Genomic DNA, 23,938 nt, shown 5'->3' with positions numbered 1-23,938 from the left:
TACTGTGCCATTGAGGAGTTGGAGTTGTGAACTTTTTTCCTTTTGAAACACACTAGAATAGAATAGAGAAGATATTTAACTATCATATACAAATCAAATGTCCTATCAGTTATCTTATATCATTAGATTGTATTAGTAAACATTTAGAGACTATTACTGACATCATTATCATTCGTAAATACAAAATGTTGGTGATATCATACAGAGGCTACGTATAAATTAAAGAAGACAAAGTACCCTCAGATATTTTAACATTCCACATGCAGGATGTTATAAGCAGGACCTCTGTAAATACTTCCTTATGCTATTCTCTTAAAACATTTATTTGGTACCACTGTAATGGATTATACGCATGCAACAGAGAGAGGGAGTGAAGAAGAGAGCTTCCGTTTTCGGGGCGGAGACTTTGAAGCTTTTAAAGCGTATGGCCACACACAGTAGATATTCTCACTCAACCAATGGGTTAGCAGCTTTATCCAGATTTATCTTAACTTTACCTCATCTTACCCAAACGCTAGATGATTCGTTAGGTTAGAGGATTCTACTGCATCATTCATTTAATCACTGGGATTACAAACTTTACTTGTAATCTTTTTCCCAAAAAAAGCATTATTTATTTATTTATTTATTTATTTTAAATTATACATAATGAAAGGTATACGAGAGGAAATCTGAGCTCTCTTATCGGTTTGTCGTCTTTGAGTGCCAACAATGACAAAGACAAAAGTTGAGGCCAATCCTGCGTCTTATGCACGCTCATCCCATCACAGACGGGACGGGCAGGATAAAGACTGTGGAGACGGGAGCAGCCACCAGCAGTCAAGACAAATCCACCGGCGTAATGTGCAACAGATTAGTTCTAAAGAACCTCAGGCGAGCGCTTTCTCCAAAACCAACCCTGAACCATCGCAGAGCAAATCTAAGGAGGCTCATTCAAAGGAATCCAAGCGTGGCTCGTCTGGCACGCCAAACATGCACCGCGCACCAAAAGATGGGCACAAGGAGATGAAACCAGAGCCGAGAAAACGCCCAGAAAAACCCAGTCAGTCACCATGCCGATTGAATCGCAGTAGTGAATCGTCCGGGAGAAGAAAACTATCGGATGCAAGCATCACATCCGATGATTTGAGTAAAGACTCCGGCTGTGCTACCGGGAAACCGTCTTCCACGGACAGCAGCTCTGAGATCTCCGACGCATCGGACGAGCATAAGCATTCCACTAATGCACAATTTGATGAGCCAGAGTCCAGTCACAGGGGAGCCGACGAAGAGAGGATGGACGACTCAACTGAGCAAATATCCGACCACAGAGACGAAGATGGTGTGATCGGTGCCACGTTGTCCCCCGGGCTTGGCTTTGGAGAGGGAAGCATCTCTCCTGGAGACCAGAGGTCGTACGCGTCCTTTGACAGTCGCTTGAACATCAGCGCGTTTGCAGACTTTTCTGATGGGATGCATGAGGATCTGTTGAGAGAGATTGACGACTTAAGATCGGAAAATGAATATTTAAAGGTGAGGTTTATTGATTGTTCAATTAGGATAATTTGTATTAATTGGATCTTTCATTGGAATGATTGCAATTAATTCCATGTAGCCTAGTCTTTGTATGCGAAATGTATATTCCAAAAAAGCAATAACTAAGTAAATAAATAAATAAATAAAATTGGTATTTGTATGTAATTTTGAGTCAAAAAGCACGGGTAACACTTTACATTATTTTATTCTTTACATTGAGGAAAGAATGTCAAACTGGTTTGGAACAACATATGAGTGAGTGAATGATGACAGAATTTGTATTAAACGCCTGCTTGTTTGCCTTCTTAGGATGAGATGGTAGAGCTCCGCTCAGAGATGCTGGAGATGAGGGACATGTACATGGAGGAGGATGTGTACCAGCTGCAGGAGCTCAGGCAGCAGCTGGAACAAGCCAACAAGGCCTGCCGTATCCTTCAGTACCGGCTCAGGAAAGCAGAGAGACGCAGCCTTCGAGTAGCCCAGACAGGGCAGGTGGATGGGGAGCTTATCAGGACGCTAGAACATGATATTAGGGTGAGGAAGCATTTTCGCTGTTGGTTTGCTGGTCTTGAGTATATTTGTGTGAGAGAATTCTTCATTTCAGATAAAATGACAAAGCATACCACTTCAACTTGCCATTGACATTCAGAGTTTAATTAAATAAATGTTTTCTTCATGATGTGGATACAATTAAGCTACAGAACAACCGCTACAGTGGCGCGTGTACAGGAAAAATCCCACTGTTAGGGATTTGGATGCAGTCCATGGAATTCATCAGTACAGGATGTTTATCAGAATTGTTTACCGCTTAGTACCAGTTAAATGTTGCATAGTAAGTCATTATATGAGTCAATTCTCTCTGTTTTTATGATTCAGTATGCACTCAGAGGTGTTGTGTAATACTACCACTGTGGTTTGTGAGCCAAATCGAGTACTGGACTGGTAAAACATCATTTCAGAGGCACAAGCTCAGATTTTGTTTTATAGTCTGACATCTAAGTGTGTGTTGAGAGGTTTTATTTCTGGAACTAGTCCAGCTGACTTTACTGGTAAAATGGGGGGAAAACCCTCAGTGTTCTGTTTGGCAGGCAATCCATGTAGCTCAGTTTGTGGCGGGCCACTCACAGCATAAGCATTTTTGGTTTAAACTCCTCAGCCAATCAGAGAAAGAGGTTCCTGAATGAACGTTACCAATCTGCACAGCAGGGCAACCCACATAAAATGCCCATTTTCTTTTTAAATCTGCCCCCATTCTATGAAAAGAATTCCCTTTGGTGTCCTTGTTTATTCAGTATGAACATGCAGCATAAGTCCTTAATTACTATTGTGTAGAAACATAACATTTTACACAAAAGATACAGAAATACGTTGAATGAAATTGTGTATTTGCATGTGTACAGTATATGTGTCAAGGACTGTACCAGTATCAGGGGATGTGTCAGAGCACAGCTGCTTGTATGTGCTGTGGGCACGTCCATGACCAGTCTATTTTAAAGGCATGTAAGGGAAATAGATACCCTCCTTTCACAAACTGGGCCAGTGTGTGTGTGCCCATCACCATTCAGCATCTGCATCAACATTCCCTCAAGTTATTTAGTCTTTAGCAACCCCCAAAGAAGTGTCCTGCAATCTGATATGTAAGAGCATCTTATTTAATGTCACCTCTTCTCTTCTCTTCTCTTCAGAGAATCCTGAGTTTCAGGGGCTACTGCTACAAGGCAATATTGAGACTGATTACTATGTTTTGTCCTGAGCTATAAAAAAGAAAAGCACAGAAATGCCACGAATGCCATGGCATAATTACATGCACTCTAAACGATTTCCCTAGGCATTGTTGGCAATTGTTAGTAACCCCTTGAGCAATCTGGGGATGAGTGCCTTGTTCAAGGGCATAATGGTGATAGGAAAGGAGAGGGATCATAGACAAACCCACCTTATAAATCCTGAACTATTACCTTACAACAACCCCAGATCTGCACATCCAACATTACAACCAACAGCTCTTAGCAGCAACAGAAACATTTGAAATGTTCTTTTAAAAATGTTTATAGATTTTTGTATTTATTTATTTTTATTTATTTTTGTCTGTAAATGGAACCTTTTTCCTTTACTTAATATATATATACCGTAGCATTTTTTATTTTGTGATTAACATTTTTTTATTGATTCAACTATTAAAAAAACAAAACACAAACAAACAGAATCAACATTTAACCGTCACAATTGGGGGGTGTAAACCACTCCCAAAAACAGTACAGAGCAGGTGGCACAGCTGTAAATACTTATAGAACTGAGATCTGGGAATCCCAAAAAATTGAACCAAATTTTGAAAGGATCTCAACACTCCACTCTCATATAGGTCACCGAGTGTAGTAACCCCACGTCACAATCCACTCTGACCAGCAAAAAGGGGACTTGTTAATACATAATTTGGGGTTCAGCCATATGCTCGAGGCAACATTTAAATAAATGTCTGAATTAAACACTCTGGACACTTTTGTCCACACCAAGTGCAAACGGGGTGTAACCAAATTTCTCCGATTAGTTTGATAGAATTGCAATGGCAAAATAGGGACAAGAACTTATTGTTCAATACAAAACCAGGGAGGGGCTCTCTCAGGTGGAAGAGACCAATGAGCTAAATGTCTGAGACCGAATGCATATTAATAAAACAAAATCTTGGGTAGGCCTAGCCCACCTTTGTCAAGCGGCCTATGTAAATTATTGAAATGTAACCTTGGACGCTTACCATTCCAAATTAAGGACTTCGCTATGCTATCAAATTGTTTGAAATAAGAGAGGGGGATATCTACAGGGCGAGATTGTAGCAGGTAGTTGAAGTTTGGAATACAATTCATTTTAATAACATTAACCTTTATTAAGGGGTCAAAATTAACTAAATCAGACAAATGTGCTGGGAATAAAATGCCCAAATACATAATGCCCTGTTTGGGCCACTGAAAGGCGCCCGGCTAAAAAGCTGTTACTGGGCATTACACTATCAGATCCAAAGCTTCGGATTTACACCAATTGAATCTGTATCCTAAGAATTTAGAAAAGGTATTAATAATTCTGTGAAGGCAAGGCATAGATCTAGTGGGGTTGGAGACGAATAATAAAATATCATCAGCATAAAGAAAAGCTTATGCGCCACACCTCCTGCCACAACCCCTGGAAAATCATCTTCCCTTCTTATCATGGCTGCTAATGGTTCCAGAGCAAGACAGAACAATAATGGGGAAAGGGGGCAACCCTACCAGGTGCCCCTATCCAGATTAAAATAATCTGAAATTAATCCATTTGTTTGTACCGCTGCTACCGGGTGTCTATAAAGTAACTTAATCCATCCAATAAAAGTATTCCTGAACCCTTATATTTCCAAAATCTTTAAAAGATAATCCCATTCTACCATATCAGATGCCTTTTCGGCGTCAAGTGAGATGGCAGCGACCGGAGTCTGATCATTCACCACTGACCACATGATATTGATGAAACGCCTAATGTTATCAGAAGAGCTATGGCCCCGAATAAACCCCATCTGATCTATATATATATATAAGAGATGTCATAACTTTACTCAATCAGTTAGCCAACATTTTTAACAATATTTTTACATCTAGCTGGATCAGGGAAATTAGACGGTAACTTTTACACTCGCTTGGATCTTTGTCCTTTTTAAGTATCAGACTGATCCGGGCTTGTGTCATGGTTGGTGGAAGCTTTCCATTCTTTAATGATTCCATATAACATCTTGCAAAAGTGGAGCCAATTCTGTAGCATAAGATCTAAAAAATTAAGCGGCAAAGCCATCTGGCCCCGGAGCCTTGCCTGTAGGCAGGGTCTTAATTACCTCGTCAAGCTCCTCCAAGTTTATCTCAGAATCAAGATAATTTTTTTGCTCAGTTGTCATTTTAGGGAGTTCGAATGGTTCCACAAAGTTTCTAATATCTTCATCAGTAGACAAAGACCTGGAACTATAAAGATCAAGATAGAATTCTTTAAAAGCATTATTAATATCAACTGAGGGAATGGTAGAAAAAGACTCTCTCTGCTTTATATATCTAGCCAAAAACTTCCCTGCTTTGTCACCCGACTCAAAGTATGACTGTCTTGCCCTGAATAGCCAAAACTCCACCTTTTGCAAAAAATAGTATTATATCTGTATTTCAATCGGGTCAATTCTCTGAGGCCATCAGACGACATTCGGTGCTTCAGCTCTGCCTCGGCACTTTTAATATTCCCTTCCAACTCCACAAGTTCTTGTGCTTTGGACTTTTTGATGAATGAGGCATACTGTATGATCTGACCCCTAAGAACCGCCTTAAGTGCCTCACAAGCCACGCCCACAGAGGATACTGAGGACCAGTTAGTCTCCATATAAACATTAATTTCAGCCTTTAACATTTGTTGGAATTCAAGATTTTGCAAAAGGGATACATTAAAGCGCCAATTATATGATTTCTTTTTCTCCGTATGTGGCAACACCTCTAAACTCACCAGGGCGTAATCTGAGACTAAAATGTTTCAAATTGAGCAATCCACAACAGATGAAATGAGGGACTTAGATATATATTAAATCTATTCTAGAATAGATCTTATGGACTGATGTAAAAAATTATAGTCTCTGTCAGATGGGTTCAAAAGTTTCCAAATATCTGTAAGACCAAGGTTTTTACACATCCTGTGAAGCGTCATTGTTGCTCTAGTGGGCTTACACACTTTTGCTACAAAATGATCAAGTACTGAGTTAAAAGATTAAAGTCTCCTCCTAATATTATATCATGAGGGGTGCCAGCGGCTTGCAACATCCCTTCAAGATAAAAAAAATGCCCTGATCATCAACGTTAGGTGCGTAAATATTAGCCAAAATCAACCTTTGCCCCTGAATGTCTGCTAAAAACAATAATGACTCTTCCTAATTTATCTTTAATCTGTTTGAGACATTTGAATTGTAGATGTTTACTTATCAATGTAATGACTCCCCTGCTCTTACTTGAGCCAGCACTAAAGAAAACATGTCCACCCCATATCTTCCCAAATTGTTCAGCTTCCTACAGGGAAAGATTTGTTTCTTGAAGAAACACTATATCATATTTCTTACGTTTAAGAAAATAAATAACCTTCCTTTTTATGGGGGCCCCAACCCATTCACATTCCACGTGGAGAGAGATAATCCACTCATATTAACATTTGACATTTAGACATATTAAAAAAAATTAGATTGTGTGTTAAAATAAAATTATAAAGACCACATTCCACATTGGTGCAACAGTTTACCCCTGAACTTCCCCCAGAATAAAATAAACAGAAAAAAGAAAAACGTGCGCATTAACCCCACGCACGACAGCGCTAACCGGCGTCCATCCCTCTAAATTCAAAAAGTCCATGTACGCCTACGAGAGACCCCGTGACAACTTTGCCATCTGATTGCTCAAGTCCGGTGCTTCTGTACAAATTTTGTGAGACAGAATTACATAACAGAAAATAATCTATAAATAAACTCCATCCAATAGGCAGAATAAACACAAAGAAGTGTAGATTCATTCACAAAACTGTATCGAAGGTGTGTTCCTCCACAAAACAAGCTCCAGCCGCTAGGTGGAACCAGCACAAAAATACAAAAACAACCCCCCCCCCAAAAAAAATCTGTTCAGTTTCTTCAGACAGTCAAATGAATGTTCAGTGAGCCGGCTGTTCATGAATGAAGTAGATGACCTAATCCTTCCAATGTCCTGCAAAAAATACTCCACAAAACAAACTCCAGCCAATAGGAGGCGTAAACACAAGGCACGTGCAGATTCATCCATAACTGTCCTGAAGGAGTGTTATTCCACAAAACAAACTCCAGCCGCAAGGCGGAACCAGCACAAAAACAAACAAAAAAGGCGCCCAGCTTCTTCAGACAGTCAAGTGTATGTTCAGTGAGACAAGCTCACTTGGAGGCAATGTGAGAAACACACCATGACTTCCTCAATCCATCGATTTTATGAAAGACATCGCTTGCTGTGTGCTTGCAAATATTTTGTGGCCATTCTTAGTATCCATTCTCAATTTGGCCGGTAACATCAGTGCAAAAGTGATCTTCCATTGATATAAGAGTTTCTTGCATTCCTTGAATCGATCACACATTTCTCTCTTGTCGAATTCGCAAAGTCTGGGAACAAGAAAATGCTGTGGATTTTCCAAGAAAGCCTTCCATTATCCCTCGCCTATGCCTCGATCTATGCCTTGCTTGATTTCCAGCTTATGGCCTGTTATGTCGAGCATACTTGGGAAGAGCTCGTTTAGGAATTTCACCATATCTCCACCTTCTTCATGCTCAGGAATTCCAACAATTCGGACGTTGTTTCACCAATTACGAATCCTCCAGTTTTTCCCAAACGCGTTCCAAGTCTATCTTGATCGCTAGCGGATTAGCAGCTAATTCCCTCTCCGATGACTCCAGATAACTCAGATGATTCTCGACGTCTCCGATTCTTGTAACCAACTCAGAGAATTTCGTCTCCATTGCCATAATTGATCGACGTATTACAGCAAGATCCTCCAGGTACGCTACGACTTTCGTCAGCATTACAGACATGCTCACCAGTTGCCGCTGAATTTCATCTGCCGCACCAACCAAACTGAGTCCCTGGTCTGCGGGCCTGTCTGAGGTATCAGCTTGAGCACGTAAGTGTCTTTTAATATCTCCAGAGCCAGAGGATTTTGAATTCTTTGACATGTTGACTTCTTAGAACAGTTATGTAACAGGGTGTATTGAATCTCACCGGTTTACGATACAAAAAGAATTAAAAACTAGCTAAGTGCACAGAGCTCGTCGTTCACACTTCCGACCCTCGCATGGCGCCATGCGACTCTACATACCGTAGTATTAACGGGAATACATTTAATGTCATACTTAACTTTGCACATGTGAAAGGGTAAAACATTAAAAATGTTTATAGAGGACAGTAAGCATGGACACATTAAATTATGTGAATCTTGCATTCCCAGGTGGCAAAAAGCGTCTCCCTTCGTCTGCATAGTGAACTAGAGAGCATTCAAAAGAAAAATTCTCGACTGGAGTGGGAAAATGAGGAGCTGCGTGAACGGCTACAGGATTTGGAGGTGGCCAAACAAGTCCTGCAGACAGAGATGGATAAATCACGTGAGGTACAATCACAAAACCTGCTCTTTACATAGAATCTACCACTTAACCATAGCCAAACCGCAGCCTAACACTGATTTATTTATACAGTTGTGCAGTGTTTCCTTCAGCAGTACTGCCTTTTGCATGAAAGGAAAGGGATAGTTCACCCAAAAAAAAATTTTTTTGTCATCAATTACATGTTATAATGGAGCCCCTTAGAGAACAGGGCAGAAGTTTTTTCTCAAATAGTTCTGTGTGCCCTTGCAATAAGTTTTCCCACACATGGTTTTACTACTGTGATCATATTTTAACCGTGATATTCGTAGTGAAACCATAGTGATAATCCAGGAAAATGAAAACTTTGGTAATAAAAATAATTTTGTGGGTATCATGGTTTTACTAAACAAATACCATAGTTTAACTATGGTTTTACTATAGTAATATTGTGCTAACGCTTTAAAATTAGGTTACATTTGTTAACATTAGTAAACAACATTAGTTAACATGAACTAGCAATGAATAATACTTACAGCATTTATTAATATGATTTCAAGAATATCACAAGAAATTTTTTTTATTTTGATTAACTTACATTAACAAAGATGAATAAATACTGTAAAAATATGTTGTTCATTGTTAGTTAATGATACCTAATGCATTTAATAATGTTAAAAAATAATAAATTTCTAACAATATTGTAGGCTGTAGTAACCACATGTTTTTTCTATAGTAATATTGTAGTAACCATGGTTGTTGTTGGCTAACTGTTTTGTTTTGTTTTTATAATTTTTTATTTACATATTTATAATTTTTTTTGACTGAAACAATTGTTTTACTATAGAAAAATTATAGTAGAAAAGTAAGTTAAGTTACTTTTTTTTTTTTTTTTTGGCGGAAACCATGGTGTAATTACAGTGTACTATATCCATATAATATCCTAATATAGTAACTATAGTTTTACTACAAATACCATGGTATTTGAGGTAAAATCAAAATAACCACAAAATTATGATTTTTTATTACCATAGTTTGTTTTTCTGTATTATTACTATGGTTTTACTATGAATGTCAAGGTTAAAATATGGTTATTTTAGTAAAACCATGGTAACGCAAAACTATTGCGAAGGCACACAGAACGTATAGCAAAAGAGCGCAAACTATCGCAAGGGAACACAAAAGTTATTGCGAGGTAACGCAAAGCTATTTCTAAAACAATTCCTGCCCTGTCCTCTAAGGGGTATGTTATTAACCTGTTTGAATTTCTTTCTTCCATGGAATACAAAAGGAAATGCTGGCAGGGAAATATGAGGCACTAACAACCTCAGTCACCATTTACTTTCATTGTATTACAAAAGACGTAATGAAAGTGAAAGGTGACTGAGACCTAATATTTCCCTGCTAGCATTTCCTTTTGTGTTCTTTAAAAGAAAGAAACTCATGTGGGTGTGAAATAATAATACGGGGTGAGTAAATGATAACAGAATTTTCTTTTTTGAGTGGACTAATTCTTTAATACTAATGTCTTATTTGAGCATAAATTGGCTTGACCCTTTATTTTTATTACACTAGTCTTTGTGTCATTATACTTTATACCTGTTCTTACAGTATATCACTTTACTGCTATGCTTGTGGTTCTGTTGCCAAGACACTTTAATTTCATGATGCAGTTAGGATGACAGACTGACCTTTACCCTGACTGTGTAGTGGGTGTAACCAACAGCTGACTGCCAGGGAAGGGCATTTGATCTAAGGGTCTGAATTCAAACTACAGCTGTCATTCTCACTTGTGGATGCAGTGAGGGGGAGAACAGAGGAAAAAAAAAAAGTGGGGCAATTGAAATACAAGGATGAAAAGAGAGTGGCAATGTTACTATAAATATGTCAGAAGGAAAGATCCTTGTCCAACCAATTTAGTTATCACATGCTTAAAATTGTGTCATCATGAGCAGTTACCACATAGGCCTACATGTCAAAAAACACTTGCTAGATACTGAAAATCCTGGTGTGCTTAAAACCTTTATTACCTGAAGTCCAACCTCTTAAAGGGATAGTTCACCGCCCCCCCCCCCCCCCCATCCATTTGACTCTTTATCTTTTTACAATTTACATTTTTGAGCTGCTACCTCTATTTAAAAAATATTAATAAAAGGGAGAGACTGGCACCACTACACCAACATACAGTAAGCAAAAAGTCTGCCCATATTGGCTATGAAGGCCTGTAGGTCCTTAAAAACAGCACGCATGCATTTTAATCCAGGATTCAGTGCTTAGAGGTGGATCCTAGCAGCTCAGCTCAGGACAGCTGTTGACCATTCCTGATCCTCTCCCACCGAACAAATCAGCTACAACCAGATTATCAAGGCCTCGTGTGAGCCTCACACCACCTGAAACATGATGAGCCACATGCAAGCTGAACACTTGTTACTCGTCCATATCAAATTGTAGTCACTCTTACCCAATGTTTTGTGCAAGGCTGTAAATAATTAAACAATTGTTTTAGTTGAACCCACTAATCTTAACAAAAAAAGCAAATTGCAAGTATAGTTTAGTATATGCAAGGATAGTATGTTTGTTGTGTAAATCAAATGTTTTTTTTGTTTGTTTTTTTTATGGCTGTAAGTTCAGTCTTGTTACTGAACTTATTTTTATAACATTTGAAGAAAATATTATAGTCTACATTCTACTCATCTTTGTGCTTTTATGGGGTTAAGCCTCTGCGAGCCCTTAGACAGATCAGCAGACCAAGAGTCTGAACTAGTCAACATTCTTGACATACTTAGAGCAGTATGGATGTTTGATGTAGAAATGGAGTTGGGGTTCTTGCCACCTAACTAAATGAGTATGATTGAGTGTGTTTACTAGGTGCATGCTTTCCTTACAGTCAAGTATTTTCAGTTCATTTTGGAACACATTGGACAAAGGTAGAATGGAAAATAACAAACTGTGATGAATGTAACACAAATGAACACTCATGACCATTGGAGGACAGAATTTTAGAGCAATGGCCAACCTATGCAATATAATTTGCCAAATTGTATATACATTATAAGCTGCTAAAATGTTTTAGACGTATTATGGATGTGGTGCATTCACAGAATTCTTTAAAGAGGAGAAGTTTGAGATCAACGTCCAGCAAAAGTGAAAAGAAGCTCTCTCCACAGGTCAGTTGGAAATGATCTACTTAAAGTAATATTTTACCAAATATTATTAGATAATGTTTACATAATCTCATGACATTCCAAGCCTTATGCTGTTATTTTCTCTGTGGAACACCTATGGAACTGTCAAGCTCCAAAAAGCACCACAAAAGTAGTCTATATACAACATATGCACTTTATTCCATGTCTTCTGAAGACATACAATAGCTTTGTGTGATGAACAAACTGAAATTTAAGTCAACATTCCCTCATTCAACATTCAATTAAATAAATAACTCATGCAGCTGTGCTTTTACCCTGGGTTATTGTCTTTTTAAGCCCAACTTTTAACCCCGGGTAAAACAACGCTTCACACTTGTAATTTTGAAAGGGGCTTAGCACTGCTTTTAACCCTGTGTTATGGCCCCAGAGCAAGGTTAGCAATGCTTTTGCTGTGCCAAAGGTGTACAGTGCAAAATGATGTGGTGTTAAATTGTTACAGAAAGTTGTTTAGCAACAGACAACCAATCATTTAATGCTTTAATGCTTACCTCATTTAATGTTCACCAGCTTTGTAGTCGCAGAAACATGTTATGAAGAGACAGTACTCCTTTTGCATGTGTTTCTGTAGTATGTTTCAGAAGACGAAAGATAAACAGAGCGGATTTGTTTGGTGACATTTCCACAAATAAGCAGTTCCTTTGATAAGCAGTTATAAAAGGGATAGTTTACCCAAAAATGAAAATTCTCTCATCATTTACTCACCTTCATGCCATCCCAGATGTGTACGACTTTATTTCTGCTGCTGAACACAAAGATTTTTAGGAGAAGATCTCAGCTCTGTAGGTTGTCGCAATGCAAGTGAATGTGTACCAAGATTTTGAAGCTCCAATAGCACATAAAGGCATTGTAAAAGTAATCCATAAGACTCCAGTGGTTTATTCTACAGTATATCTTCAGAAGTGATATGATAGGTGTGGGTGAGATAGAGTTCAGTATTTAAGTAATTTTTTACTTTACATTCTCCTCCCTGCCCAGTTGGTGGTGATATGCACGAAGAATGCGAATTGCCAAAAACAAAAGAAGAAGAATGTGAAAAGTGAAAGTGAAAGTGGAGATTGATTGATTCTCACCCACACCTGTAATATCGCTTCTGAAGATATGGATTTAACTACTGGAGTCTCATGGATTACTTTTATGCTGCATTTACGTGCTTTTGGAGCTTCAAAATGTTGGTACCCATTCACTTGCATTGTAAGGACCTACAGAGCTGAAATATTCTTCTAAAAATCTTTGTGTTCAGCAGAAGAAAGTCATACATATCTGGGATTTCATGAGGGAGAGTAAATAATGAGAGAATTTTCATTTTTTGGGTGAACTGAACTCTCTCTTTAACGCAGGTTGCAGGCCCGTCTCGAGCTGTATTTTTCCAATCATTGTTATTGTCCTCATAAATATGCAAATAAGAATGTTATTGCAGGATTTACAAATACACAGAGTGAAACCTTGGAACCTGAATACCCAGGATTAATTCCAAACCCAGGGTAAAGTATGAACAGTGTATTTAAAACAAGATAACCCAAGATTTCCCAAGGTTAACAAGTTCAAGTGTGATAAGCCCTAATATGTAGCCCCCAAATGAAACATGGCATAGGTTTGACATAATAATGATTGTTCACAAGACTTGTGAGACCAATGACATTTGATGTCCAAACTATTTGTGCTTTCTGGAGCTTGACAGTCCTTAGTCACTATTCACTTAGTATTTAAAAAGGCTGCTTGAAGATTCTTCAGGTTTTGAGTGACATGAGGTTGAGTGAATAATGACAGAATTTTAATTTTTACATATATTTACCCATTTTCAGGATGACAGTGCTGATTTGAAATGCCAGCTCCACTTTGCCAAAGAGGAGTCAGCGCTCATGTGCAAGAAGCTGACCAAGATTGCCATGGAGAGTGAGACAATGCAGGAGGAGCTTGCCAAATATCATCTGCTTTATGGTGAGGTGGATGAAACCCAGATCGCAGAAGGCACTATGAACTCTTCCCACACCCGAGAAGCAGAGGTCAAGGTTCACTTGCGTCTGGTTGAAGAAGAAGCCACACTGCTGAGTCGACGAATTGTGGAGCTAGAGGTGGAGAACCGCGGGCTGCGGGCAGAGATGAGTGAACTGCGAGAGAGAGGAGGAGGAAGCCTGGAGGAAGAAGAGTCCATGAAGGGAGCAAGTGAAGGATTAGGAGAGCAGTGGGAGATGGAACAGCCGATTAGAGGTGGACATCTTGAGAATTCAGAAGGGGTGGCTACACAAACTAATATTCAGGTGAATCAAAAACATTCACAGAACTCTTCTATCAGCCACATGCACAGAGAGGGGCCGATCGATGGGGACAGTGACCCAACAGTAGAGCAGGAGCTGTCCTCTCACAGTGGGGAGGAAGAAATGAAAGCAAAGGCAGGATGCACACTTGGTGTGATGGACCTAGGGGTTCTACTGGCCATACACGACCAGGCAATGCTTGTCAGATCAAACATCCAGTTCCTGACAGGCCTGGCAAAAAATGGCTTCTCACCTACATTTACCCATAAGACCACACCCGATGCCCTCTACCTAAGCAAAACAGAGATGGATCCTCAGTGCAATACACATCAATGGCTTTTGGACCCCATGTTGAGTCCCTTAACCAATGGACTAGAGGTGCTACAGGCCCAGTTGGGTGTTCTTGTAGAAAAGTTGGAGGTACTGTCAAACTTCGCCTCAGAGCGCACTGAACCTGATCTAGAAAAGACTTTAAATTGTGCGATTGAAGAGAAGGACACAAAGAATCAAGCAAAACAGGAACGTCCAGGTGAAGGAAATACTGTTCATCCCAGAATTCATCTCAGGAATGAAGGATGTAATCAGGATAGCCTAGTGCTGCTCACTCTGCAACTCCGATGGTTCCTTCAGCGGTGGCAGCAGGGAGAGAGACCCACAGGAGATGGAAAGAACCTGTCTGAGGTAAATTTGGAGAGATGGGCAGAAACTATGCTTTTGGGTAATGAATTTTGATTGATGAAGATGGTGAGGATTTTCTTGATAAGGATTTGAGATTGTTTTTGAAAGCTTTGCAGCTGATATACGTAAGAGCATAATTAAGTTATGGAATACATCTTCTCTTTTTAGATGTACTGTCAGAATGATCCTTGTCTTCTAATGGACACAGAGTCACAGGGATGCAAGTACAACCCTCAAGAGGTTAGTTTTGACTAGAGCTGTAAAAATTAATGCATGCGATTAAAGTTCAACACGTACATTTTTCTTAATCGCGATTAACGCGTTTACAATTAATACACCATAAACCAGCATAAACACTGGTTTGAAGGGCGGAACCTTTGCAATGTGTCTGCCCAGAGTAATTAAACTGACACACACACCACAAACACATACAGCAGTGATTCAGTGTGACTGATAAAGTGATGGACAAAGGAGCTCTTAATACTATTTGATGTACAAAGCAAGCCTAGGTAGAATTTGTGACAGAAATCAAGTATTTTACAGTAAGTAAGGCACATTTTAATTACCACAGAAGCACACCAAGTCTTAACTATCACCAAAACACAGAATGTGACGTTTTTGTATGCAAGCACTTTCCATGTGGAGTTTAAATTGGTGCTTGGCGCTGATGGCCTGATTCATGAACACAGCTTCACGTTTGCTGTAACTAAGCAGATAGCCACAGTCTGCCGAATTATTAATATTGTGGAGGATGTGAGTTTAAGAGATTTAATTCCCATTGCAATGAATATGCAACCTATGTGAGGACTAGTTCTTTCAATTAGTCAAACTCCCACTTAGACTTTGGGAAACGTTTAATGTTACTTGAATTGGTGCTATTTTGGTGCATTTCTGTCTTTATACTGTGGAAGGCTTTGTTTATTAATAAAGCATTATATTGTTACATATTGTTTTGTTTTCTCTCCTAAGAAGGAAATAAATTCATTTTGACAGGAAAAGAAGTAAATTTAGAGTCAAATTTCAGCACTTTCAAAATCTGCGATTAATTGTGAATAACTACGAAAAAAGTATGCGATTAATCACGGTTAAAAAATGTAATCCACTGACAGCACTTATGACATAACTTAGAAATATTTGTTTTTGATTCTTCAGTGTGTAAGAATTTAAGCTTCTGTAGGCAACTACTAGCAACACCAAAATGAATTAATTAACAAATAATGTTAAAAAAAATCCCTCTTCTTCCATTGTTTGGACAAACATGCAGCTGTTCCCCAATTTCACGTCTTGAGGTGAATATTTTGGATATGAAGTTTCTGACTGGCTAACTCACATGGATTGCAGTCTCTTCAAAGAGTATAGGCCTGTCACAGACACATTTTAGTTCTCAGGACACCTATCCAGTTGTAGGGGCATTTTATGCATGGTATTGAAAAAGTGAATGTCTTTATAAATACTCTGAACAATATTGTGCCAATGTCTAAAGTTGATGTTACACATGCATTTTCTTTTGGCATTGTTGCCCAATAGCATTGCTCAAAATGGGCAAGAGGTGAAGACACATTGGTCTTTGCAATGACTAGCTTCCCTGTGTCCTGACCTGTTGCCCATTTCCAATTTATTGGACAAACCTATTGCCCAGTGAACATTCACCATAGGTCAATATACTGTACCTCTTTCAGGTGAGCAGTGCCCTGCTTTCAGACCTGAGGGCAGCACTAAAGGCTCTGTTCTCTGAACTTTATGAGGAGCACAGGGCCGCCCAATATGTCATTCGGCAGTTTGCAATTGCCAAAGCAGCGTGGGCAGTGGAATGTGCAGAGCTGAGGAGCCTCATAAGCAGGGTGAGAACCAAAACATGTTGGGGTCTAAATGATCAACTTTAATTCCCCTGGAGAATATTAATGAAAACTCCTGAAAAGACCATCTTAATCCAGTGAATTTCCATTTCATTTAAAGGGATAGTTCACCCAAAAATAAAAATTTAGTCACTCTTATGATGTTCCAAACGGAGATGTTAGGCAGAATGTTAGCCTCAGTCACCATTCTCTTTCATTTTATGGAAAAATACAATGAAAGAGAATCGTGACTGGAATAAAGTAGATCATACAGATTTGGAATAACATAAGACAGAATAAATGATGACAGAACTTACATTTTTGCGTGAACTATGCCTTTGAGAACCCAGTATATTCTAGGGACTGTAGGGACCTATAGAGGAAATTGGAAAAACATTATGCACCAGAGAGCTCATAATTTTTGTTTCTTAGTTGTTGTGCTGACAAGGTTGTTTGTATTTGTTCATAGCTGGAGGGTCCAGCAGGGAAGGCAGGAGTTAAGGGTCCATCAGACCTGAATATGGCTTTACAAAAGGACCACATCAAGAAGCTTCAGCATCTATTAGCAGAGTCCTACGCTGCAGTCATGGACCTGACACGGCAACTGAAGATCCGAGAGAACACTTGGAGTTCTGAGAGGCAGGAACTCACAGAACACCTGAACCATGTGAGATTGCAGTGCAAAGATTCAAAGACAGCTAAGCAAAATGAAAAAATGCAGGTAAGGCCATTCAATTGGTGTAATACACAGAAACAATCATTTGCATTGGCTGTGTGCGTAATTTGTTTTTTTATTCATTTTAAACATTAAATTAAAATAATTATTGATTTAATTCCATTAATGTTAATTTGAATTTTATATTTTACCAATTTTCATAGCTCTGAACTTTTCTGTCCTATTTTCGTAACCTATACAATGTTTTCTTAGATTTCACAGACAGATGTTTGAAGTCTGAATTATAAACACTATTTTAAATCCCCTGTTTTAGTAATGCAATTTGTAATACGGTTACTAATGCCTCTGTTATTTAGCTTAAAACACATGAAAAAAGCTTGGCCTTGATTCACAGGCCCACTAGATGAACAGAGGGCAGAGAGTCCCGTGAGCCTGTGTGTGAAAGGGTTGTAAAACAGCTCATGGCAACAGAATTTAGGCTAATCCCCTTTTGGGACTGTAGGGCAGCAGGCTGACTGCAGACATTTGCTTCAATCACAACTCCTGACTCTAAAGCTTAGCCAAACCACACTGACCACAGAGGGAGAAACAGAGACTTATCAAGGCTCAGATGAAGTTCAAATAAGGAATTTACTTTCCTTTACAGTAAATGGGGGGTAACAGGGTGCAGGGTGGAAGAAAGAGAGAGAGAAAGTAACAAAGAAATGGTTAATCATTATTTAAGCTGTTACCTTCAGTTTTAAACAATTTGATTAATATTGTCATGCAGGTGGAAAGCAGTTTCATTCTTCACAAACTGTCTAGCTTATTATCTTATATGCTAAGAGTAACAGTGGAATACATACAGTGACAGTTTTGTGAAGGTTTAGGTAAGGCTTGGATGGAGAGCAGAGGAATTTATCAAATACTTTTCTTGATCCAAGAGCTTTTCTGCTTGTTTTGCTGTTTACTTTGCTGTAATCTCTAACCGCCTCTCGGACACACTTTTCCTATAAGACAGCCTTTCTAGTTTGATTATCGTGTATCTAAAATTGCTCATCCCAAACTAATATGGGAAGAATTATAGACAGTCTCTATAAGATTCATTCAGAGATGTTTTGTCATCTGAAAGGTCATACAGTTGTTTTTCATGTAAGCATATATGTGTGTTTCTCCAACTTAAGGCAATTTTAACACTGTAGACTTCTAGAAAGTCATGTTAAAAATATATATTTTATATATTTTTAATATATTATATTTTATATATATTTTTTATAATTTATATTTTTTATTTTTTAATAAAGTCATGAAAATTCCCACCACAGTTTCCATCACATCTCAAATTTTGTATTGTGTTTAATATAATTATGTGGTGGAAATGAGAGTGATGGAATTACTGTAAATTTTATACATTTGAAATAAAATGGCAGACTCATTTGTCTTGCCTAGGCTAATTTCATAGCTAACATTTAATGTATCATAAATACACACAATTAAATAAAATAAATAACAACAATAAAAATGTAAATGGTTTATTTAATTCTTTGTATAGATTTTCATAGTTTTATACATGTAAAAATGTGTGCTTTTATATAGAATGTTCATTGTTTAATATTGAAAGTTTGGGTCTGGGACAAGGCTAAAACAGCTAAAACTATATCAAAGGTATTTAAAAAAATAATTCCAACTAGTAAGTTTTAATGTTACCTTCATATAACAAAAAGAAAAAAAGTTTAAATCTGTCCGAAGTTAAAGAAACACTCATATATTTCTTTTGTCTTTCATGTATCTCATTTCACTCTTTATTTATAGGTACTTAAAGGATTTTTTCCCACTTTTTTCACAAATGTTTTACACCTTAAGTCCTAAAGTATGTTAAAAAAAACAAAAAACATTACTTGGTGCACCTTTTATAATTAATATTGTAAAAAAAAATAATGGAATAATGTGTTCACTAATAATACTCTCTTACTTTAAGTCCCCTGGATACAAGATGATGGAAACAGATGGAAAAAAGGAGAGGTTAGTGTGATTCTTTTGTTTGCACTTAACTTTACTCAAATTATCTGACCATATAACTGCTTAAATTTTAAATTAATTGAGATTTCTTAATTTCTTAATAGATTTCCCAATAGAACAGCAGTCAAAACTGGCACAGAAAAATCCAACAAAAACTGGAAGTACCTCAGTCGAGAGGCTGCCCTTGTGGACAGAGAAGACCCTTGTAAGACCTGGGACTGCCCTATCATGCCTCCCAGTTTCCCTGGTTTGAACCTAAACCACAAATCAATGCAAAGAAGCCACACTGCACCAGAGAGGACCAGCATTCGTATATATTACAGCCCTCCATCATCAAAAAGGATCCATTTGAGCTCTGTAATAGGAGAAGAGAAGGAAGAATGTGAGGTGAGCCAGGACCCACATTTCAGTGCTGTTTTTTCTGGCCTTGTAAACCAAGATTGGGTCACTGCGTATGAAAACTGGCTGGGCAGCGTGCCGTTTGACTGCCAAAGATTAATGGAGAGAGATTCAATGGCTGTCATCAGCTCTACATCCTCTTCTGTTATTCAAACCTCTGTTGCATCCCCATCTCGCTTGGCTTTAAATAACTTGGAAGTCTCAGCCAACTTGAGTGATGACATGAAGGAAATTACTGCAAGTGTGCTGCAAACTTCCCAATCCATGGAGGGGAAAAGAGTGAGAGATTCTGTTAGCAGTGTGCTGCGTGTTAGTACAGGAACTCAAACTCACTCCCAGCCACAAGTTACCACAGTTGGGCTACAGACGGAAGGTCCAAGAAGTCTTTACGCTACAAAGCACTGGTCACCCCGGGTGACCTCATTTGTATCCGCAAGAACTCCACAGATATCAACTTCTTTGGAAAGAGTACCTGGTCCAACAGAGCGGCTTCAGCCACTCACAACCTCTCCAAAAATACAACGCAGACACTCGGCTTCCTCGCCTTTTCCCTCTAAGTCTTCCTCTTCCACTTCCTCTTCCTCTTTCACCACTTCCTCTTTGTCCTCATCCTCCTCATTGAGTTCCTCCTCCAGGCTGGAATATGGAACTAAGGAACGTGGTCCGTGGGGCCTGTCATCACGTGGTTCCCCAGGTTCTGTCTTGGCTCGTTCCACAAGTAGCAGACCGAGCTCAGTATCAGTGCAGTCCAGTGATAAACCTTGCAGCCGGAAAAATGTAGGGATCCACAAGTATGGTCTGGTCCAGGAGTTTCTGCGTAATGTGTGTGGTCGGGGAGAGAAGACCAACGTTGAGGTGGAGAAAGCACCAACAGTGCGAAGAGATCACATAGGTCTGGTGGGTTCAAAGAAATCAGAGCACCCTCCCTCTCGTATACCAGCGGTGCCATTGGTCAGAAATGACAGCATCACCAAGATTGTTAACCGCAGATTTATAAAACAAGGCCAAAAAGAAGAGGGAGTGTGTAGTCATAGCCAGACCCAAACCCAGAGCCAAATCAATAGGGGTTCAGTCAGCAAGAACAAGAGCCTGGAGGTTAGTAGCAAATTTAACCCACTCAGAAATATGTCAGAGAGCAAAATGAGCAGAATGTAAGCTTTGTTTTGTGAATGTCACTTGAGCGGTTTTCTCAAAGGGATAGTTCACCCAAAAATGAAAATTCAGTCATTGTTTATTCAACCTGTGTTGTTATAACCCCAAATGACTTTCCTTCTTTTTATTAACACAAAGGCAGAAATTGTGAAAAAATGTTGTGCTCAGTGATGTCATATAATGGTGTATGGTGACTACCTCTTCTTCAAGCTTCAAAAGAATAAGTTAGAAATCTAATAAATTATTGTATGTAACCCATGCCTTGTTCTAAAGGAATACGATAAGGTTGGTGAGAAACAGCCTGAAATCAAATGTATTATTAAGTGAAACTCTTGACCGACTGTTGTTCTCCTGTGCACGTTCATGATAATGTACTGCATGGGAGCAGAAGTTACGCTGCACCCGCTCGCGAGATGGGCCATTCAAGCAAAAACTCATTTTGTAATCTAAAAACATGTCCGCCACAGCGATATTAACAACAGACAACACAACACAGCTACAGACAAACCAGAGAACAGAACTGACAAAAAACATGTCTGAAGAGTTTGAAGTCGGCGTTATTTGTCTGAATCGAAGTACTCGATGAAACAGAGTCACACTGTGTCCTAACTAGACTCCAAACGACACGCAATAAAAGGTATCTTTTTTATGTTAACCAGAGTTTTTGTCCTAACCAGCCACAATGAATGACTGGACATTCTGTCATTGCTTGGTTTCTATTAATGGCATCGCGCCGTGCAGCCCCATCCACTGTGAACTGGTACGGGTCCACAATCTATGGGCTATCTTCAGCACCTATATCTCTCTCTGTTTGATTGAGTACTCCAATTCAAACAAATAAGGCTGGCCAAAGAAATGCATCTATTCTACAAATTCTTCAGACACGGTTTGTAATTTCTGTTCTCTGGTTTGTGTGCAGCTGTGATTCGTTCTGTTGTTACTATCGCTGTGGCGGACAAAACTAGTTCACTTGAACGCCCCATCTCGCAAGCAGATGCAGTGTAACTACTGCTCTCGTGCATTCTCATGAACGCGCACAGGAGATCAACCGTCGGTCAAGAGTTTCACTTAATAATACATTTGATTATGGTTGTTTCTCACCAAACCTTATCGTATGCCTTCAGAACAAGTCATGAGTCCATACAATTATTTGTAAGACTTCTGAATTACACTTTTGTGTCCTTTTAAAGCTTGAAGAGGTGGTCACCATAATCTGCCATTGTTTGACATCACTGAGCACAATTTTTTTTCATAATTTCTCCCTTTGTGCTAAGAAAAAGAAAGTCATATGGGTTTATAACAACACAGGAGTGAGTAAACAATGACTGAATTTTCAGTTTTGGGTGAACTATCCCTTTATAGGAATAGTTTACCCAAAATTGAAAATTCTATCATTATTTACTCACCCACTCACTCATGTCATTCCAAACAGAATTTTGAAGAATCTTCACTCATGCCTTTTCCATACAATGACAGTTTATACTGACCTGCCATGAGATGTCTGTCAAGCTCCAAAAAGGACAAAAAACTAATAATAATAAAAACTATAAATGCATCATAAAAGTAGTCCATACAACTCCAGCACTATATTCCAAGTCTTCTGAATCCATACTGTAGCTTTTGTGTGATGAACAGGCTGAAATTTAAATCATTATTTACTCTCAAATCGTTCATGCAATTCATTATGCTGCTAGCATTAAAACAACAGCATACAGGTTTGGAATGACTTATGGATGAGTAAATAATGACAGAATTTTTATGTTTTGGGTGACCTATTTGTTTAATGCTAAGCTGAGCATATCTTTTAATTCTTTCCTCTCTATTTGCCAGGACGGAACCTGTGACTGCAGTTCACGCTCCCTGACCTCCTGCTTTGCCCGACCTTCAAACAAAAACCTTCGGCATGTTCACCGTCAGAGTAAGCCCCATTCACATGTATGCCCCTCAGTTGGTGTGAAAGGGGATCCTCTTGCACAGTAAGAGGTGGAGTCATCATGTGCACTGACACCATGGCACAGCTGCCCACATACATACGGACACTAAAGAATACATGGAATCTTTGACCACAAAACTTTGCAAAAGCTTGGCAGAATACTGCAGAGTTCTACACATCCCCGTTCCTTGTCTGATTGCTTATTAAATATTGTTACTGAAAATATTTAATTATGCTTTCAGCTACAATAAGTCTCGCAATTCCATTTGACATAGTAATTCAGCAGATTTAATCCTAAAATCTGCACATAAAATATTACAAAAGAGCCCCATCGTTAATGATATTAATTGATAATTAATTCTATAATAATATTAATTGAATTAATATATTAATGTAGAATTTTGATAAATAAAAAATATAGGGCTTGTACAGAATCAATGGTGCTGTTATTGATTAGACAATCTTTAGACCATCCCTTCAGTCCATTGATAACACAATGTGATTTGTCATAACATTTATTTTTTAATGACATTCTTGAACCTAAGTTGACTTTGATTTTATTTTATTTTTTATTATTATTTTTACTTTAATTTAGGAAACAAAAAAAATCAAGCAACATTTCTTATCTAAGAAAAATATTTCTGTGATATGATATAAATTATGTAGCTTTTTATAATGTTTTATGCATAGCAGAATGTGTATAGGAAACTGGTTATATTTAGATGCCTTATAACTGTAACCTGTTTTTCATAGCTGTCTTAATGTAAAATGTTCTGTCGTGTAAATGCAAACAACAGAAGGGGCCAAGCACCTTAAACAGAGATTAACATTTTCTGAATTGTAGCTGTTTGATTTGTAACACTTAGACATGTCACCTCCATAATGATGTTTCAGGCTTCACTTCCGGACTGCCTGTAACTACAAAAGCAAATAAAAAACCTTTTGTAAGAAAAATGAATGTAGTTTTTAATCCTGTGATTTTGATTACATGACACACACACACTTACTTATTCATTAACACCCATCCTTTATTCTGATTTGTTAGTTTGTCTTTCTTTGCCAGACTGTATTACATTTGCAAAGAAAGATGGATGTTCACATTCAGGATTTTTACCTGTCCAGTGCTATGGAGGATCAGGTTTGCATAGTGTATATGACGCCTTAATTG

General features: G+C 38.5%; 1 protein-coding gene across 1 annotated transcript; it reads left to right on the top strand.

Moving 5' to 3' along the window:
* Positions 1-711: 711 nt before the first annotated feature.
* Positions 712-23,673, top strand: LOC127420120 (protein SOGA1-like). Its single transcript, XM_051662127.1, has 11 exons — positions 712-1,512; positions 1,825-2,049; positions 8,509-8,667; positions 11,740-11,805; positions 13,647-14,780; positions 14,946-15,017; positions 16,457-16,618; positions 17,082-17,333; positions 19,246-19,289; positions 19,391-20,780; positions 22,668-23,673. The coding sequence occupies exons 1-11, from the start codon at positions 712-714 to the stop codon at positions 22,815-22,817; spliced, it is 4,455 nt and encodes a 1,484-aa protein (XP_051518087.1). The 3' UTR covers positions 22,818-23,673.
* Positions 23,674-23,938: the final 265 nt, after the last annotated feature.

The sequence above is a fragment of the Myxocyprinus asiaticus genome, chromosome 29, assembly GCF_019703515.2.
Source record: "Myxocyprinus asiaticus isolate MX2 ecotype Aquarium Trade chromosome 29, UBuf_Myxa_2, whole genome shotgun sequence".
Taxonomy (NCBI): domain Eukaryota; kingdom Metazoa; phylum Chordata; class Actinopteri; order Cypriniformes; family Catostomidae; genus Myxocyprinus; species Myxocyprinus asiaticus.
Note: the sequence above shows the minus strand (reverse complement) of the source record. Positions and strands in the feature narration are given on the sequence as shown.

Excerpts from the sequence above, each read along its gene's own strand:
- LOC127420120 (XM_051662127.1), top strand. The coding sequence starts at position 712 with ATGACAAAGACAAAAGTTGAGGCCAATCCTGCGTCTTATGCACGCTCA. Across the intron at positions 14,781-14,945 it reads ATGGAAAGAACCTGTCTGAG|ATGTACTGTCAGAATGATCC; the intron begins GTAAATTTGGAG and ends TTCTCTTTTTAG. Across the intron at positions 16,619-17,081 it reads TGAGGAGCCTCATAAGCAGG|CTGGAGGGTCCAGCAGGGAA; the intron begins GTGAGAACCAAA and ends ATTTGTTCATAG.